We start from the raw sequence: 21,186 nt of genomic DNA on the forward strand, positions 1-21,186 counted from the left end.
AAGTGTGTGCACAGTGGACCAATTGGTCTCTCTAGATATGGCAGCTTCATAGCTCCTTCCCTTCATCTCTTCCTCACATTCCACCCACTTCATAAATCTTTGGGCCCAAGTCTTAGGGTTATTGCCTAAGTTAGCAGTGGATCACACTACTGTGAATAAAGCAAACAGGATCCAATTTGTCCAGAAAGTTTACAAGTAAACTGCTCTTCACATCCTACAAAACTGACAATAGTTTCAATATAGAGAGAAATTAACTGTCTTCTAATGGAAGTTCAAAGAATCCGCAAGTAAAGTGATTTAATGTTAATTATGTAATAAAAGATGGGGCAGCCTACTAGTTACACGAGCAATACTAGAGGTGCCAAACAGGAAAGAAAACACAGAGAGCATAGAAAAGTAACCATCACGCGATAATAAATTTGTTAAAATTGAAGCGGCGCATAGCGAGTCTTTAGAATGACCTCAGCCGTCCCAATTTATTTTGGTAGCCGATTAGAAATGGGAAACAGATCCAAACTTGTTTTATTTTTTGGAACCATGTTTTGTGATATCAAACATTCTCTGCCAAGGCTTAAGTTCATCGTAGAAACAGAACAGCTGATTTCTCTTTTACGCAACCTCTATATTTCCTCATAGGTTGGATCTCCAAATATCAGCTCGTCTGACAGCCAATATCTCTCTGCCACTACAGACAGACTTTTCCAGGTATGCCCCGGGTTCACTGACTCAGCTTGGGAGGGTTCATGGACAACACTACTCAGTCTGTTTGAGAATCCCTAACAGATTTGTCCAAGTAATTTGCCAAGGTGCAAAGAGGTCCCGGGATTTCCTTTCCCATCCCTCCCAAAAATCTCTTTTTAAAGCTTTTTTGGTCTTTGGAATCTCTTTCTCTTTGCCTTGTGTTTAAATGGCTCCAAATAATTTATTTTTGGAAAATGACAGGTATTTATTTTCTGCATATATTTAAACTCGGCATTTAATGTCTATTTCAGGCACAATTTCCTCTCTTCTCGCTAATTGCTTCCAATTTACATTTGACACTTCCTGACGAATTTTGTTAGACTTGTCTGCCACATCTGTATCATCCCTAGAAGCATCTGTAACATTAGTCTGAACTTTTACCAGAACAGTATTTTGATATATTTATTTAACTTTTTTTTCTGCATGGGACTGAACAAAAGCAATTAAATCATCAAGAAGGTTGTGTTTGGGAAATCTACTGCTCAGCATTCCTACTTAAGAGCAAATTTCAATTTCAATTACAAACCTCAGTGCATGCGCTCTCTTTCTTATCCATCATAATGTTTTCAGAGACGCTGTTTCTGTGGTGGAAGAAGCCTTGACTATCAGGAAAGCATATTTGATATCAGTAATTGAATTCACAGGAGCCATTATGATTGTGTGGCTCTACAAAGCATCTCCATCCTTTCGATATTCATCAAAGTAACTTACAGCTGAACTATACGGTATATTTTTCAGTGCATTTAAGAACAGGAGAGTTTTGTTGGTTTTCGCCTATGTTTTATCCATCCAGGTGTCTGTCTCCAATAGCGATAATCTAGACAGGTGTCCTTGAAAAGCTCTGAAGCTGGACTCAATATCAGCAGCCTATTGTTTATCCTTGACTTTTAGGAGTCAGAAATTGCTCCCTCTGAAAATGGCAGTACTATTTTGTTATTATGTCAGTAGCCACTAATAGACATCTCCATCTCCACATTATAGTGGGATTAGTCTTAGATTCTTTTGCTGCATAGTCAAAGAGCCAAAACACACGTTAAGAAAGACCTAGGTTCAGCACGTGTTCTCTTACCTCAAGGTTTGCCGGGATCTGTAGGCATCCTGGAAGCTTAAAGTAGGCGTCCTGGAAGCTTAAAGATCTGTAGGCGTCCTGGAAGCTTAAAGTCCTGGAAGCTTAAAGGATCTGTAGGCGTCCTGGAAGCTTAAAGGCGTCCTGGAAGCTTAAAGCTTAAAATACAGGCGCCTGTATTTCCCTTCCCCTTTTTGCTGCTCTGTAAATGCTAAACTTTAAGCTTCCAGGACGCCTACAGATCCCGGCAAACCTTGAGGTAAGAGAACACGTGCTGAACCTAGGTATTTCTTAACGTGTGTTTTGGCTCAAAGATCCACAATCCAAACAATGGTTCTGGTTGCAGTATCTGTCCAGAAGAGGGCAACCAAGATGATCAAGTGTTGACGTACCTTTCCTATGAAGAAAGCCTGGATAGTCTGGGACTTCTTAGATGGGTGGGGGGGAAGCTGGGGGGCATGAGAGAAGTTAAATTATACATGGAGAATGTAGATATAAGGAGACTTTTCTCTCTTTTCCATAACTCTGGGGTACCCAATGAAGTTGATGGGCAATAGGTACAGTACAGACAAAGGGAAACAGTTCTTTACTCAATGAATAATTGTGGAATTCACTGCCAGGGGAGGTAGAAATGGCCACAAGTATAGATGGCTTTAAAGGGGGTTAGACAGATTCACAGATGATATGTCTACCAATGACTATTAGCCATGCTTACTTAAGGGAACCTCCATTTTCAGAAGAAGTAAACCTCTGAAACCCAGTGCCAGGCGGCCACATCAGAAGCTTTGGCCTCTGTTCCCTTGTCATTGGCCCTGCAGGACAACTGGTTGGCCACTGTGTGAAATAGGATACTGCTCCGGATGGACCACTGGTCTGGTCCAGCAGACTCTACTTATATTTTTATGATAGCGTGGGATGGTGGGTAAAGTGCTGGACCACAGGAATCCGATTTGAAAGCTCCTGTCAGCCAAGAAGCTCACTGGCTGGACCTTGGATTAGGTCTCTCAGCTTAATCTATTTCACAAGATTGCTGTGAGGGTCAGATAACTGCAGGTGTACTGTGGTGTTTAGAAACATGGAACTCTGTTTAGGATTGCAGTACTAATCGCCATGATCTTATCCAGCCTTATTAAATAATATGCATTGAGGCAGACAGTAGAAGTTTATATTTGTCTCCTCAGTACTGGAGAGCCAATTTGGTATAGTGGTTAAGAGCGGCAGGGCTCTAATCTGGAGAGCCAAGTTTGATTCCCGCTTGAAGCCAGCTGGGTGACCTTGGGTCAGTCACAGCTGACCCAATAATAACACACTTTGTAAACTGCTCTGACTGGGCATTAAGTTGTCCCGACATAAATCGAATGTTGTTATTATTATTATAACTGTAGTCAGGGCTTTTTTTCAGCGGGAACGCAGTGGAACGGAGTTCCGGCACCTCTTAAAAATGGTCACATGGCCAGTGGCCCTGCCCCCTGATCTCCAGACAGAGGGGAGTTGAGATTGCCCTCTGCACCAAGTGACGCGGAGGGCAATCTAAACTCCCCTCTGTCTGGAGATCAGGGGGCGGGGCCACCGGCCATGTGACCATTTTCGCCGAGGACAATTTAAACTTTAAAAAACTCCCCCCTTGTTCCAACTGTCCCAAAATGATGTCATTGTGCGGTCTTGAGTTCCACCACTGAGCTCCATCACCTCTTTTCCCAGAAAGAAAGCCCTGGCTGTAGTTATACTGTGGGGCAAACAAACAAGGCAGACTGTAATGTCATCTAAGCCCACAGGGCCTCCAAGTGCCAAGGAGGATAAACATTCCTGATCCTCCTCTAATAGTTGCACAGAGTTCAGTAGGTGCAACTTCTTGGTCCTGTGTTATACCCAACACACCATTCTCGAAGGATTCCTGTTCTCATGCCAATTTGATCACCATGTCATACCTTCCATTTAATCCTGATATATACCCTAAACAACAACATTTCAAATAGAAAACTTCTCTCTCTCAGCGGGGTACCTAGTACAACAGAAAAAAGACTCTAAGTGCTATTGTATTGCGAGCAAATGTATAACAGTCAATAGAATCCTGGATCATTTTTCAAACTCATTTGAGGAAATAAAGCATCTTGCCAATTCTTTCATTTTCCATCTCTGCCACATCCCCCTCCCCCCCTTCCTGTTATCGAGGGATAAATTACAAGGCCCAGTAAACTGTAATCACGCTTTATTTTAGCAAAGCTCTCTACAATGATTTCAAGCCAGCATGAGGGTTCAGCAGGTACTGTTCCACTGAAATACGGTGTATTTGAAAAGGATGAAAAACAAACTGTCATTCCAGGTTTGGGAGGTGGTGGGAGCAACAAAAAAATGGCTGTTGGAAGTACTGATAGAGATGATATCAACAGTTGATGTTAAGAGAAAATAAGAAACACACAATGGCTACTGCTTCATTTAAATTTAATTAATTTAATTCAATTTAATTCACCTCTCACAGAGAGGTGAGATTTTGGGGGGATGTGTCACTTGTTTTCCTGGAGTGTAGAAGGGGAAAGCAGGGAGAAATCCAAAATAAAAGCTACTTTTTGCACAGCAGCCACACCCATTATGGAACCATCTCCACAAAATCTTACTGAGCCACTTGCATTACAATTTCAGCATAGGAATCTATGCACAACCTGTGATAAACTTCTGTAGGCCAACAATGGAGGAGGCAAGAGCGGAGAGGAAATGGAAGAGGGCCTTTTCTGCCTTTGGCCCCCGGGTTTTGGAACTCTCTGGCTCGTATGTTCTCTTCATTAAATATTTCCAAGAATGGTAAAGAGGGTATGGTTTCAGGGGGCTACTAGTTGGCGGCAGAACTCAACAGCTTTTTACTACTGAGGGTTTATTACTTTCACTGTTGATGACCAGCAGGATTTGAGTTGAGTGACACCTTAGAGACCATCAAAAGTTTTTGTGTAATTTTATGATACACAAAAAAAAAACCCTTATTGATCTCTAAGGTGCCACTGGATTCAAATTCTGCTGCTCAAGTGCAGACCAGCTTGGCTACTTACCTGAAACTGTTGGTGACTAGTTTTTACTCTTTTGTTGCTGGAGCGGCTTTTATTTACTGTTATCAGAATCAGGGGTTTTATCATTTTGTTGCCCAAATAGTGCTTTTATTACTGCTGCTGCTAATTTTAGGTTATTGTTCAGTCCAATGTTTGCAGTTAGGTAAGCCGTGTTGAAGACCTTTTTGTGAAAAGCTGGGTAGAAATGTTTGATATAACCAGCGGGGCGTAAAGGGTGAGTAGTTTATTGCTGATGGTTGTTTTGTTGATGAATAAGCAGAACTATTCCCTAAACCCACTGACATCACTGGGCTTAGAAGAGTGGAACTCTGTGTTGTATGACATTGTAAATCAGGGTTTTTCCAGGAAAAGAGGTGGTGGAACTCAGTGGGTTGCCCTCGGAGAAAATGGTCACATGGCTGGTGGCCCCGCCCCCTGATCTCCAGACAGAGGGGAGTTGAGATTGCCCTCTGCGCCTCTGAGCAGCGTGGAGGGCAATCTCAACTCCCCTCTGTCTGGAGATCAGGGGGCGGGGCCACCAGCCATGTGATCATTTTCAAGAGGTTCCGGAACTCTGTTCCACCACGTTCCTACTGAAAAAAAGCCCTGTTGTAAATAAATGAATGAAGAAAGATGATTTGTGGTATTTTGGCTTGAGATGTGGTTGGTTGTCAATATGATTATTTTAATAGTGTTTTGATTCTATTAACTGGCAAAGGCATTTGTGTGCATGGTGTCTAGTGTTATTTTAGGTCATTCGGTAATCAGGTTTTAGAAGGAAGCAAAATAAAATTGTGCAGAAGCCAACCTGGTTTGTTCTCCAAGAGTAGACACAACATGGAACTACTAGCCAATCACAATTCTCTGAGAAGAGTACATGAACAAAACATGGGCTGCTGCTTTCACATTTCACATTTTTCAGTGTACACTTAAATATCTTCATCATAAAATTAAGTAATATAAAATATGAAATGGCCCTAACTGGAACATGTTTTATAAGTGCCTTTCCTTGCTATCAGCTTTTGGTACAGTACGAGCGCACTTGGATCTACTGATGTGCAAGCCCTGCCTTCAGTCTCAATTCCTAAACAGCCCACCATTTACAGGTATCAACAGCAAATGCTTGAGAGAGCCATTTCCTTCCCAGAGGATTCTAAATTGCCTTGTTGCACCAGCGGACTTCTTTTCATGGGAACGGATATGCCTCCTTGCGCTGCCCACTGTAATGCTCACTTAAGCAGCATAGAACTGACCCAAAGTAGCAAGGTCTGGCAGTAGGGAACGACATCATTAGGACACAAGTATAAGGCGGTTGTTCATGCCAGGTTGGTACACGATGCTGCTTTGGGGTGGTGCTCTATGCCGACACACACTCAACCCACCTTCAGTCACAAGGCAAACCAATGTTTGCTGCTTCCAAGGGTTACCAACCTCCAGGTGGGACCTGGAGTACTCCTGAAATTACATCATGTCTTGACTAGATAAATCAGTGCCCCTGGAGGCAGTGGCATTTCATCTCTCCCCAGTCTTCGTCTTCCCACAGGCACCACCCAAATCTCTAGGAATTTCTCAAGACGGAGCTGGCACCCCTATTCCTGACTGACACAGAACACAAATCAGCCATGGAAATTAAAAGCAGCAGTTTAGTACAGTGAGAATCTTGCACAGAACTTTTAAATCCATGCTCAACCAGTGGGTGTCATTGGCAACTCCAGTCAACAAGATGTAGGCAGGACTGACAGCTTTGCAATGGAGCAAGAGGCGAAGCTGCCCTTGAGAAAGCATGGTGAAACAGATGGGCGCTAGCAGTCTGATGGGCGGAGCTTGCAGCAGCATCCCCTGGGCTGGAGTTACCTACAAGAGAAGGGTTGATAGCATGAAAAATTTTCCCATGAACTCCAACACCCAGGTTGATGCTGGACTCTGATACTGGCATTCCTTGGTTGATGTATAACAGACAGAACATTGCTTGAAGTCTCTAAAGGCAGAACTGCATACAGAGATTGGATTGTGTATTGTAGTATTTATTGTACCATTTATATCATTGATGCTTGAGGTTGCACTTTATGCATGGTTGCACTTTTCTATGCACTTGTATGAACATAGGAATTCTGTATAAGAACTGTTTGTATTTGTTGACTGCATTCCCTTGGAGGTTTTGTTGCCCAGGCTTTATCAGGCGAGAGCCTCATTTCAGTTTAACACAATACATGCAAACAGACCCTTAGTTAATTTACGCTTGACGTATTTATTTAATTATTTAGAATATTCCTTTTCTGCCTCTTTAGAGTCCTGCTTGTGGTGACTTACAATTAAAAACCACAGTATAAAAATCATACCTTGCCATACCTTCTGTCTAGGGTTGCAAGGTCCATAAGGGGGCAACCCAGGGGATGAGGGGTACTTACCTCACTCATACGCTCCAGAGCATCCCACGTCGCTCCAGGAATGACATCTTTCCTGGTGCAATGTGGAAGTAATGGGTAACGGCCAGGGCTGATTGAGTGAAAATTTGGGTCTAATTTTCACTTAGTTGGCCGTCAGCACAATCCATTACTCCCACATCGTGCCAAAAATGACATCATTCCTGGCATGATACTTGTGCATATGGAGTGTGCTTTGCCCCCAGCATGGTGTTTTCACACCTTTCTTCCCCCCACTAGCCAGGTAAGAGGTAGCAGGGGGAATCCCCCGCCCCCACCAGGGGAATGGCAAGCCTCCTTCTATTAGCATCGTCATCAGTTCATCTTATTTAGGGTTGACAGCAGGCCCGGAGGAAAAAATGTCCTATCCCTTTCATAAAACCTAAATATATGGTAATGGGCAGCTGAACTTTTCATAGCACAGAGATAAAGAATATCACCTGGTAAATAACATCCCATTAAGTCTGTGTTAAAGGTTACCCTGCTGGTAACCCTAATTCTGTCACAACCCCCCCCCCAAATGCCATGCAGTGCTAACACAGGTTCCTTGACAAATCCTCTTCAAAATTAAAATCTAATTTTCCAAAGACAAGCCTTTCTTTCAGTCATATGCATATGCATGTGCACGCGCACGTGCGCACACACAGAAACAGAAAGATAAATATATTTCTACCACTTACGGGAAGCCAAAATAACCTTTCAATTTCAGAAAAGCTGCCCACTTCTTCTTCTTCTTCTTCTTCTTTGGCCTTAGTCATCTGTAGCTATCTATAGATAACAAACACAAAATGATCAATTTACTTCCTTGGAGGGGAAAGAAATCAGTCCCTGGACACTGGCTTGGCCTCTGAAGTCCTCTCCTGCCTTTCTGTCTATGAAGTCGATAGACATCTATCTGCTCGGGCAGCTAACAGCAGGTTACTATCGACTTGCTGCTTCGTGCATGAAATAGGGGCCTGCAATTACTATTAAGCTTCTGAGGAATTGAAAGTATCCTTGGCTTTCAGCTTAACATGTTGGAAATCATGCCCCCGCCCCCCCTCCCAGCCTTTCCCTGAAACTTTCTTGATCCTGCATAGGTCTGCTTCACACCTAGAGTTTTAAAGAATATGAAGTTCATCTCTCTCTTCCACACAAACACGAGTGTTTATGTATTTATTTAAATTGTTACAACCCCATATTTTCCTCAGTGGGGGATAGGGTTGCTAGCTCCAGGAGGGAAATTCCTGGAGATTTGGGGGGGGGGGTGGAGCCTGGAGTGGATGGAGTTTGGAGAGACAAGAGACTTCAGCAGTGTATAATGCCATACAGTCCACTCTGTGTGTTCTCTTACTACAGAAGCTCATGTTCTGTATTTCCTCCCCTGTTCTAATCAAGCTAACTACATTTCTAATCAAGCTAACTACATTTCACATTGTACCAAGGTTCAAACATTGGATATGAACCTTGTTCAGAATAGGAATAAAGGCAAACATGTTGGAACTTGGGCTAGAAGCCCCTGGTCTAGTTGGAGTAGATGGGTTTCCAGGATGGGCTTAGGATCTTTCCCATTTAGGGTTACTAATTCAGACTTGGGAAACTCCTAGAGATCTGAGGGTGGAGCCAGGAGACAGCAGCGTCTAGAAAGCAAAGGGAACTCCGTGGGGATGTGATACCATAGAGTCTGCACTCCAAAGCTGCCGTTACCCCCAGGGGAACTGATCCCTGTACTCTGGAGATAAGTTGTAATTCCAGGAGAACTCCAGGCCATACCCAGAAGTTGACAACTCTATCCACATTGTCAGGTTCCGGTTCTAATACAGAAAGAACATCTACCCTCTCTTTTTGCTTACAGGGAGTTTTCTGTTGGCTCTGCTCTCACTGCATTTATGGGCATCACAGCTTTTCATTTTAAGAGTTGGCAAGCCCAGCTGGATCACAGCCCATGATTCTTTTAGAGGGACATGCATTTGTTTTTTGACTAATCAGAACCTGAATCTGAACGGAGGAGAAAATGATGAAAGCTGCTTTGGGTACCCACTGGGGAGAAAAGCAAAGCATAAATGAGGTAAAATCAGGGCTTTTTTTCAGCTGGAACGCGGTGGAATGGAGTTCCGGAACCTCTTGAAAATGGTCACATGGCTGGTGGCCCCGCCCCCTGATCTCCAGACAGTGGCATGGAGGGCGATCTAAACTCCCCTCTGTCTGGAGATCAGGGGGGCGGTGTCAGGTCCAGTGTATATCTAAACTGTACTGACTCCATTTTCTAATGCTTCTAGTGTTTAAGTGCTTTCTTCCCAGGTGCACCAGTTCCCAGGCAGCATTCCCACCGGAGGCGACTGTTTTGTCTAACACCATTCCACCAAGCATTGGCCTTGAAGGAGAGCAGCTTCCCAGGACTGAGAGATGTTGTTTTGAGAACTGTGGGGGGAGGCAAATCCAGATGGGTATTGTTACTCTGTACCTCATGCTTTGCCCTTCATTGGTAACAATGACTATGTACCATCCTGAGTCTCCTATTCAGGACAGTGGACTATAATGGACCTTTTCTGCAGTAAAGTTTCCTTGTTCAATCAATGGACTCCTGTTTGCTTTTGAAAGGGAACCTGTAGGAAGCGCCTTATCTAGCCACAAGCTGACATTTTGTTACCAATCATGCCTGAGTCGGGCCCAGCGGAATCCAAGGTTGTCCCGGACAGGGATCCTTTGTTTGATCCGTATGCGTCCCCCGACAGTCAAACAGTGCAACCCCAAGAATCTCATGTGCCAGCCGGGGCTGGAGCTTCGACGTCTACATCGCCTCTCATCGACCTCAGCAGTGAGGGGACAAGGCCGACGGCTACCGCTCTCCCCTTGATCTCGTTACCCACCCCGTCGGAGTGGGGAGCCAGACCCCGAGAAACGCGAGAGCGCCGGGCCGGAGGGCTTCATCCAAGAATTTCGATGGACGGACGCCGAAGCCTAGAGACTGTCCCTGAGCTGGATAGCAGCCAACCGTGGCTGTTTTGGAACAGGACGGCCGAACAGACGGACGGGAACACATCTCGCCGCGGCGCCCTGAGTTGGGATTATTCGGAACTTGTCCCATGGAAAGAGCCAACGGAAGTTCCTGAACAAAGTTGGGTGCAAATGCAAAGTCGCACCCATGCTGTAGATTCCGGCATCTCGGCAGTGACGGGCCTAGCCAAAGGAATTCTAGCAGCGAGATCACGAGTCGATCAAGGAGACCCTCCGCCTTGGGGGCCGTTTTCCCCGGTGAGTACAACCGAGGGAGGTTCCGTGATGGGGCAACCGGGTCCTAGCCGAATGCAACAGTTGGAGGCTAGACTGATTGATATGGAGGAAAGTTTGGCTCATGCCATTCACCTAATCTCAGCGATGGGGGCAGGGGAGAGAATCTCACCTGAAGAAATGGCGGTACAAATCGCCACCCTCCAAAGTGTCATGTCCTATCCAGTGGAGGACGCCCCGCAGCAGCCGCTACCTTCGGGAGAGGAGGAATACTATCCGGGAGAACCGGGAGAATCACCCGCGGAACTCCCTAGGATAGACGAAACTCCGCCGGGCGGGGATACTCCAGCTGAGGCACCTGGAGAGACTCCGACGGAAACCCCGAAATCGGACGGGGATCCATCTCCCAAGGAGACTCCAGCGGAGGAGCCTAGAGAGGAGGAAGAAGGGCCAACCCGTCCAACCGAAACGACGGTGATACCCCCTCCCGCTTCTCCAACGACAGTTCGGCCGGATCAGACGGAAGAGCCCCCGGCCCCTTCAGAGGAGGAACGACCGCTAGAAGTGGTTCCCATTCAACAGACCCCGAGCGCCCCGACGCCACAAGATCAGCCTTTGCGTCCCAGAGACACGACGCCGAGAGGGGTAAGCCCGCACGGCCCACCACCCATCAGGCCTTCGCCGCTGCGGCCCCTTCCGCTTCGACCGCAACTAACTCCTTCGCAGCAACCGATACGTTTGCCACTTGAGCAGCCCGTAATACCACCTCCAAACCAACCGGTGGGGCCTACACCACTACGACCCCACCCACCCGTCCCTCAGCGGCCGGTCATTACTCAGCCGCACCGGCCACCTCCACCTCAACCGCTACTGCCAGCACCTCCTGTATTGCCACCAGCCAGACCAAGATTGCAGCCGCCTGCCCGACCACGACTGCAGCCGCCAGCCCAGCCGAGAGCACCACCGCCAGCCCAGCCGAGGCCGCTACCCCCGGCTCAACCGGTGATGCCGCCGCCAGCGCAACCAGCACCGCTACCACAACCGGGTCCCCCCATACCTCAAGTGCCATTGATGCTTCCAACGGACTTCTACCCAGCACCGGCTCCGAGGCAAGACCTCCCGATGGGTTGGGTGAAACTGGAAGCTACTTTTGATGGGGATCCCTCCAAACTGGGATTTTTCCTAGTGCAAGTCGTGCAATTCTTCAACCGGTGGGGACACCTCTTCGGCAGCGAGGCCAGTCAAATTGAACATCTCGGCTCCCGCTTACAAGGCAAAGCAGCGGACTGGTATGTAGGACTATATAATATCGGGGCCCCAGAACTCAATACTCTCCAGGGGTTGGTGGATGCTATTCGAGCGCAATATGAAGACCCTTTAGAGGAAACCAGGGCCCGAACAGAATTGCAAGCCATTAAACAGGGCAGCATGTCGGCGAGAGACTATATCACGAAATTCCGACAATTGGCTGCCAAATGCCCTAGGTGTGAGGAGTCCACCAAAATCATTCTGTTCAAGCAAGGACTAAACCCGAGACTTTTGGACAGAGCCCTCATGCAGGACAATCCCCCTACGTTGTTAGGCTGGATCCAACTTGCATGCGAAGTTGAGAATCGCATTTTGGAAGTCCGTTTGGTTGAACAACAACAACAAACGGGACAAAGAAGACCCTTAACTTTACAGAAGGGAGGACGGGGAGCTGGGTACGCCACCCGTGGAGCGAGAGATGCTAGATGGCAACAAGGGCTGTGTTTGCAATGCGGACAAGCCGGTCACTTTGCAGCACAATGCCCCTACCGGCCTGTGCAAAGACCTCCGCTTCAACTACGGCGCCCAACCCTTGCTCCATTTCCTACTCTCCAACGCCCGATTCCCGCACCACGAGCGAACAGAGGCCGCGGCGCTTCCCAAAGGCCCGCCTCAGAGAGAGGACTAGAAGCGGAAGAAGTTATGGAATACGACCCCGCTTCCCCAAACGCAGAAGTCAATCCAGAAAGCCCCCAATCGGGAAACGAGATGGATCTGTCGTAAAAGGGCCCAAACGACAGATCCGCCCCAAGCCCGTTCCTGCACGGAACCGGCCGCCCGGGTCCATCTTATTCATGCCAGTGACTCTAATCAACCCAGAGAGAAAAATGCACATCCGAGTGCAAGCCCTTATCGACTCGGGCTGTTCGAGAGACATCATCGCCCCAGCTCTAGTCAATGGACTAGTCTTACCAACTCGGGAATTACAAAATCCAGTAATCTTGGAACAAATGGATGGCACCAATATGAACCCTGTTACCACTGAGACCATCCCAGTGATCACAGGCATGGGACAACATTGGGAAAAGAGGTCTTTTGTCATCAGCACCACTGCCAAATACCCGTTAATTCTAGGCAGCAAATGGCTATGTGATCACAATCCCTACATAGACTGGGCCCAAGGATGCATCACCTTCAGTCATGCCAACTGCAAAAATCACCGTTGGAACCAAAACTGGGGCAATGATCCAACTCACACTGAAAACGCCCTTCTTACTCAAGAAGAAATCAACCAAATACCCGAACCGTATTGGCCTTTTCTAAACGCTTTTTCCGAGGAGGAAGCTGATACTCTACCCCCGCACCGACGAACGGACTGTGCGGTGGAAATTTTACCCGGAGCCTCACTGCCCAAAGGACGACTCTATCCCATGAGTCTCCATGAACGAGAAGAGCTCCGGAAATTCATCGACACCAACCTCCAACGAGGGTTCATCCGCCCAGCCAACAGCCCCCACGCCGCTCCGGTTCTCTTCGTGAAAAAGAAGGATGGGGGACTACGACTGTGCACGGACTTTCGAGGACTTAATGCAGTGTCCACCAACAACGCCTATCCTATACCACTCATCCGAGACCTTCTCAACGTCGTGGCCCAAGGTAAGATCTTTACAAAATTAGACTTAAAAGATGCTTACTTCCACGTCCGTATCAAGGCAGGGGATGAGTGGAAAACCGCATTTAATACGCCCCTCGGACAATATGAATACCTAGTTATGCCTTTTGGATTGACGGGAGCCCCGTCTGTATTTATGTCCATGATAAACGAAGTTCTACACGAATTTCTGTACAAAGGGGTGGTGGTGTACCTTGATGATGTCTTAATTTATTCGGACACAGAGGAAGAACATATTCAAATGGTACAAAAGGTCCTGGCCACCTTGATGAATAATAAACTGCCCATCAAGTTGTCCAAATGTGAATTCCATAAAACCGAACTCACTTACCTTGGGTATTGCATCTCCCAAGAGGGTTTAAAAATGGATCCAACCAAAATACAAGCGATTCAAGAATGGCAAACACCCACCACCCGTAAAGAACTACAATCCTTCCTGGGTTTTGCCAACTTCTATAGAGACTTTATAGCAAATTTCGCCCAAATCACGCTCCCCTTAACAGAATTGTTGAAAACAAAAGATAAAGGGGACCAAGCTAAAAAACCCTCCTCCAAACTACAATGGACCTCCGATTGCCAAACTGCTTTCGAATGCCTGAAAAAGCAATTTGTAACGGAACCCATCCTCTCCCACCCCAACGAACAGTCCCCTTTCGTAGTGCAAGTCGACGCCAGCGATACGGCAATAGGGGGAGTTTTACTGCAGAAGGGGGAGGATAGAAAATTGCGGCCTTGTGCGTTCTTGTCTAGAAAATTTTCGGAGGCGGAAAGGAATTGGAATGTGTGGGAGAAGGAGGCTTTTGCAGTAAAAGCAGCCCTTACTAATTGGAGACATTGGCTGGAGGGGGCGCGATACCCCTTCGAGGTCTGGACAGATCATAAAAATCTGGAGGCCCTCCGAAGCCCACGCAGACTGAATGCCAAGCAATTGCGGTGGGCGGAATTCTTTTCCAAATTCAACTTCACTCTGAATTATCTCCCGGGCAAAACTAACTTTTTGGCGGACGCCCTATCGCGCATGCCCCAACACAGGAGCAAACGGGAGGAGACTGTCGACACGGTCTTCTCGCCTACGCAACTTGGGGGCGTGGTGACTACTCGCAATCGAGCCAAACAGCCCCTCCCGGCCAACCAGGAGTGGAAATCGAAACTTAAAACTGAGGTGGAAAAGGAGGGGGATAAGGCTCCGCGAAACAAACTGATCCAATCCCCACAGGGGGATTGGCTAGCTGGGAGCAAGTTTTATGTCCCAGACAGCCTCAGGCTGGAGGTCTTGCAGCGCTGTCATGATGCTCCCACTGCTGGTCATTATGGGTATCTGAAAACATTGCATCTAATCCAAAGGCAGTTCTGGTGGCCGGGCATGCGCAAAGACATTTCCCAATATGTTAGTTCCTGCCCCGTTTGCCTCAGCGCCAAAACCAGAAAAGGAAAACCTCCGGGTCTCCTGCAACCATTGGAAACACCCAACAGACCTTGGGAAATAATATCTATGGACTTTATCACTGATCTACCTATTTCAAAAGGACATAATTGCATTTTAGTCGTGGTAGATCTGTTCTCCAAACAAGCTCATTTTATTCCCTGTACTGCTATACCCACCGCTCGAAAACTAGCAGATTTATTTCTAAAACACATCGTAAAATTACATTCTTTTCCGTCCAAGGTGATTTCGGATCGCGGCGGACAGTTCGTTGCCAACTTCTGGCGGGAGCTTTTGAGAATGTTGAATATTGAGCAAGGCATCAGCTCAAGCCACCACCCACAAACCGACGGACAATCCGAAAAAACAAACCAGATACTAGAACAATTTCTTCGTTGCTACATTAATTTCCAACAAGATAATTGGGTAGACCTTCTCCCTCTGGCCGAATTCTCATATAACAACAGTGTACACGCTTCAACTGGAGAGGCCCCTTTCAAAATTGTCTATGGAGCTCACTTCAATCCCTTCCCGTTGGACGCTCCCCCTCTCCATTCCTCTAATTTGCCAGATGTATCTTCGTGGTGGGGAGAGGCGGCGCAACAATGGACTCTTATTAAGAAACATCTTGAAAAAGCCAAACTGGATTACAAAAAATACGCAGATCGCCATCGTGTGGCCGAATGGGATTTACAACCTGGAGATCATGTGTATATTTCCACAAAGAACCTGAAACTAGCTCAGACAAGCCGCAAACTCGCTCTGAAATTCCTGGGACCTTTCCCTGTGCGCAAAATAATAAATAAAGTGACTGTTGCTGTAACTTTGCCCAAGAACTTACGCCACGTACATGATACGTTCCACGTCAGTCTTTTAAAAAGAGCTCCTACCGATGACAAGTGGCACATCAAAGCTCCACCCATTCCAACTTTAATTGACGACCAAACACACTATGAGGTACAACAAATTTTGGACTCTAAACTCAAACGAAATCAGCTTTTTTACCTCATTAGATGGAAGGACTTTGATTCTGGGTACGATGAGTGGGTGAACTCTGTACATGTTCATGCTCCTAGATTAACCAAAGCTTTTCATACTCGCTACCCATATAAACCAGGGGGGGATTTGTTTTAAGGGGGGCAGAATGTCAGGTCCAGTGTATATCTAAACTGTACTGACTCCATTTTCTAATGCTTCTAGTGTTTAAGTGCTTTCTTCCCAGGTGCACCAGTTCCCAGGCAGCATTCCCACCGGAGGCGACTGTTTTGTCTAACACCATTCCACCAAGCATTGGCCTTGAAGGAGAGCAGCTTCCCAGGACTGAGAGATGTTGTTTTGAGAACTGTGGGGGGAGGCAAATCCAGATGGGTATTGTTACTCTGTACCTCATGCTTTGCCCTTCATTGGTAACAATGACTATGTACCATCCTGAGTCTCCTATTCAGGACAGTGGACTATAATGGACCTTTTCTGCAGTAAAGTTTCCTTGTTCAATCAATGGACTCCTGTTTGCTTTTGAAAGGGAACCTGTAGGAAGCGCCTTATCTAGCCACAAGCTGACAGGCGGGGCCACCAGTCATGTGACCATTTTCTCCAAGGGCAACCCACTGAGTTCCACCACCTCTTTCCCCAGAAAAAAAGCCCTGGGTAAGATAAACAAAGGCAGGCAGGCAGGCAGGCAGACAATTCCTGGAGACTTGAGAGTGGAGCCCAGAGAAGGACTTCAGCAGAGTATAATGCCATAGAATGTACCCTCCAAAATAGCCATTTTCTCCAGATGAATGATCTCTATCAACTGGTGTTCAGTTGTAATTCTGGGAGCTCTCTAGGCCCCACCTGGACACTCTCATTTAAACTGCCCCTGTAAATATGACCCAACGAACCAGTATAAAGTTCATGGAAGTTCCAGAAAAGGAGCTTCCACGAACCCTGGTTCGGGAACCCCGAACCAGCCTGTTTCCTGGGTTGTTTTGGGTCGTATTTCGGTTCGTGCCCATCTCTACTCTCAACCCCATTAATATAGTTATAACTAATCTGAATTGGAATAATGTGAGCTTGCAATATCCAAAGTTTAGTGTTCCGTCTGTTATTCTGTCTTACGAGATCAGATGGAAAAGGCTTTTTGCTCCGAGGGCTCTGGTTGAGCGCGCATGTTGAGGCCTTTGCCCAAAGAACGCATTAAAAATGTGTTACATTGCAGCTTACCTTCTTGCTGTTCTTGGAGGCAATGAGTCCCCAAGCTCAAAAGGTCTGAAGAAAATCCTTGACAGCGTAGGCATTGAAATAGATGATGAATGTGTGAACAAGGTCATTAGTTAGCTGAATGGAAAAAAACATTGAGGGTGTCATTGCCCAAGGTAACTTCAAGCTTGCCAGCATACCAGCGGGCAGGACTGTAGCAGTCTCTGTTGGAGGCCCTGCAGCTCCTGCTGTTGCTAAGAAGAAGAAAGAAGAAGAGTCTGAAGAATCTGATGATGATATGGGATTTGGATTGTTTGACTAAAAGTTTGTTAAGAGTTATTCTGTAATAAACCTGGTTTAAAGGGGGGAAAGCGATCAGATGGAAAAGAATGAGACTCAGCAGCTGCAGAACTGAGAGGGGCATTTTCTAGTCAACAGAACCACATGCAGATCTTGTCATCAAAGACTGTGTGAATTACAATAATCACATCATTGGCTGGAGGAGGCTTTGAATCTATATTAGCAGCAGCTTCTATTTGCTTGCTATCCTGTTCTCTGTTGCAGCACCAGACAGACTGTGTATCCCAGTGACTGCAGGCAGGGACAGATGGAGGGGAAGGAGGTGAATGACGGTTGCACCACCCTTGACTACTGGTTGCAAATAAATGTTGTTCTGACTCTGTGAGGTCTCTTCCAGGGAAACTCTGGAAGTGACATCATCATGTTGGGGTGACACTCTAGGACACTAAGGTTTTGGAGGGGTCCTAAAGCTTCAACATGACACGATCACATCCAGGGTCATGCTGGACCTGATGTCGTGGTATCAGAAAGCTTATTTACATGCCCCCACACCCCTGACCCTCTTGCCAGTTGCCAGTGCTGGGATGGCAACCCTAAAAGCAGGACCAGGGTCTGTTTTTAAGCAATAAGTTCGTGCACAGGCAAAACCTTGCTCTCTTCATGCCTTCTTTTTGCTGCTCTCTAATGTGTTGAGCCTTTTACTCCCAGCCTGGTCCCAGTACAGGAAGTGAACCTGATGAGAGAGAACTGTTCAAAGAAGCCGGCACAGTGAGATAAGGTGTCAAAGGGGGAGTTAACTGCCCTTTCTCTTGTGCTCCTCCTGAGCTCCCCACCTGTTGTTTTAGATGTAAATAGGAGGAAACTTGAGTATACATGGCTCCCTTCCATCACATCCCATTCGGCCCTGTTTATTTTTTTTTTTAAATATATTCCTCCCCCTACCAGGGCTAATAGCATCTGGGAGGGATTTCTACATAGGAAATACATCCCCCACTCTAGAGTTTCCAGGTCCCCTTTCCCTCCTGGTTGGGGAGGGGGGGGAGACCTGGCTTTTACTTGTGCCTGCTGTGTGTGTGTGGTCCTTCAGCTGCACAGTGACATCACTTCCAGAGACAGCACTTCCGGCAACGTCATCGCGCAGGCACAGGAGCATGCCCGTTTCACAGCAGACCAATTTGGGCCTCAAGCGGGCCCAATTTGGCCTGTGGCGAAGCACAGGAGTGCTCCCGGGGAGGTGCGATGACATCAGTGATGCCGTCGCACTGCCCCAAAATCACAGCTGGGAGGCCCGTTCCCTGGCCTTCCTCTCCTGCTGGTCAGGTAAGTGGAGGCGGGGGGCAGAGGGTGAAAGTGAGGGATCCCCTGCCACTGCCAGGGGAATGGGATCCCTACTCTAGCCCAGTGCCACATCTTGATGCAAACTGGCTGCATCCCACTTCTGGGATCACAGAGAAGTAACGTTGAAACATTGGAACAATGTAGTGTTGCCAGGTCCCTCTCCCTCCCGCCAGGAGGGTAGAGTTCCTGGCACTTACCTTATGCTGGGCATGAGGTCCTTCTTCGCGCCCCAGGACTGACATGATGATGTCACTTAGGAAGCGGAGTCACTGCACCAGCTGCACGAGCACTCTTGCACTCCCCATGGGAATAATTCAGCCGGTTTGGGACCCAAATCGGCCCCAAACAAAGCATGGGAATGCTCCCACGGCCGGTGCGACCATGTCACTTCTGGAAGCGACATTACCACACCTGTTGGGAGCACGCATATGGCACACATTCCTGATGTGCCTACTAGTGGTGGGCAACCTCCAGCAGCTTGCCACCTTCTGCCGATCACTAGGCACCACTGGCAGGCACCTGGGCACCCTAGAACAATGCCTATTCCCCTCTCCCATTCTCCCCCACTACTCTGCTAAGCAACTGAGGCTGCTTGCAAGAGGTCTTCCTGGCAGCCATCTCCACTCTAGAAGTTGTGTTAGAAATCTTTGATTGAGAAGTATAGGTGAGCACGGATTGGGAAAACCCCACAGACCGCCAACCCATGGTCCACTGATTTTCACGAACCACGAACTTTTCAAGGACCAGCCCCGTTCATGGACCGGTTTGTCGGTCCATGGTCCATCACTTCCGGCAGCCCTGGCTCCACCCCTGCACACCCAGAGAGCCCAAACTCACAGACAATCTTCAGCAGCCTCTCCTCCAGCGACCCTCCAAGTTTGGTCAAGATTGCATTTTGGATGCCTGAGTTACAGACCCTCCAAAGTGGCCACCCCCAGGAAACTTCCAATAAATACTAGGCGTTGCAAATGCCAATTAACTTGCATTGGCTAGCAGCACCAAAAAGCTGCAATGAGGCAAAATCAAACATAAAAGGGTGGGGGAAGAGCCACCTTACTCACTACACAGACACCTTCCCAGTCGTTCCCTAAGGAATTAATTCTTGCTCCTTGCTCGCTTTGAAAAGAATGGGAGTCCTCTGCTTGGTAGGTAGAGCTGCCAATCAAGGTTTTGAAGGCTAAGATTGGATGCAGAACGTCCCCGCTCCATTGCGGAAAGGGAGCTCTCTGCTTGACAGGCAGAGCTGCCTGTCAAGGTTTTGAGGGCTATGATTGGCTGCAGAACATCCAGCCCTTGCTCCTTGCTTGATAGAGCAGAATGGGAGCTCTCTGCTTGGCAGGCAGAGGTACCTATCAAGTTTTTAAGGGCTGCAAAAGGGCTGCCGATGCCCCCTCCATTGCCAAGGGAATTGATAGATTGGCGTCAGGATGTCTGGACTCATGGACCACAGACCGGACCGAAAGGACCAAAATGTGTGAAAATGTGAGTCCCATGAACCGCATGTTCATTATGAACCACGAACCTGGCTAGACTGTGTCAAATTTAGGTCCGTTTTCCGCACTGTGCTCACCTCTATTCAGGAGCCATTATCTGTAAGCAAGAAGGTCATGTACTTTAGTCTGCCCTGCACATGTTTAGCCTTAGTGACAAGTTTAGACCAATCAGCATCTGACAGGTTTGAACCAATCAGCATTTGCCAAGTTATTGTTTATCATATATGGAAATGTTTCTTAACTCAATGCTTGGTTAGTAAAAGACTCAGAACTCAGTGTCTGTATAAGCCAGGGTATGGTGCTTCACGGGGTCCTTGAACTCAGGTTCTTGGGCCTGTGCACGTTTTTTTTAAAAAAATATTTTGTGTGTTTTTTGTCCTGTCAGAGGTTTCCAGATTCAAACACTATAATTAACTTCTGTTCTATTTCTTGCTGATTGTTAAAGAAAAAAAAGAGGGGAGAGGGACTTAACCCAAAGAAAACTGAATTAAGAACTCAGAAGGTTAAAGAAATCCCAATCCATGGAACAAATATTAAAATTACTAAATATAAAACATAAATATATATCAACATACAAAAATACATGTATTTATTATAGGGTAATATAAAAATTATTACAGGCCCAACGATAGCCTTAATTCCGATTAAAATCATACAAAATATTCAAGCAAGAATCTTATGAGACCCTGACCAAAAGCATTTCAGCCATGTGGCCTTCTTCAGTGGTCAAGCATAGTTATTATTACACAGCTTCCAAGTTCGATCAGTTTAATAAACTTTCTGTTGACTAGTGATTGTCTAGATTGGCGAGCAAGAGCAAGATCGTTTCCAGATTCAATCACTAGCGATAACCTGGCATGTCTCAAATTTCTATCACAATGTGAATGGGTGGACTTGCATATAGAAATACACAAGGATTCCCCATAACAAGAAGATCACACCTTAATATCTCAGGGCACGCCTTATCTTCACCAAACCATCATGGAGCTTGTTGGCACCCATATACATATATATGCTTTGCACCCACGACGCTATTTTTTCCTAGTTTGATAA

At 46.8% G+C, this 21,186-nt stretch overlaps 1 protein-coding gene across 1 annotated transcript; it reads left to right on the forward strand.

Annotated features, from left to right (window-relative positions):
• The first annotated feature begins 17,005 nt into the window (after positions 1-17,005).
• LOC129334959 (60S acidic ribosomal protein P2-like) lies at positions 17,006-17,324 on the forward strand. Its single transcript, XM_054987354.1, is given in 2 exon segments — positions 17,006-17,149; positions 17,151-17,324. Coding segments are annotated over 2 exon segments (318 nt in total).
• The last annotated feature ends 3,862 nt before the right edge of the window (positions 17,325-21,186 follow it).

The sequence above is a fragment of the Eublepharis macularius genome, chromosome 8, assembly GCF_028583425.1.
Source record: "Eublepharis macularius isolate TG4126 chromosome 8, MPM_Emac_v1.0, whole genome shotgun sequence".
NCBI classification, from domain to species: domain Eukaryota; kingdom Metazoa; phylum Chordata; class Lepidosauria; order Squamata; family Eublepharidae; genus Eublepharis; species Eublepharis macularius.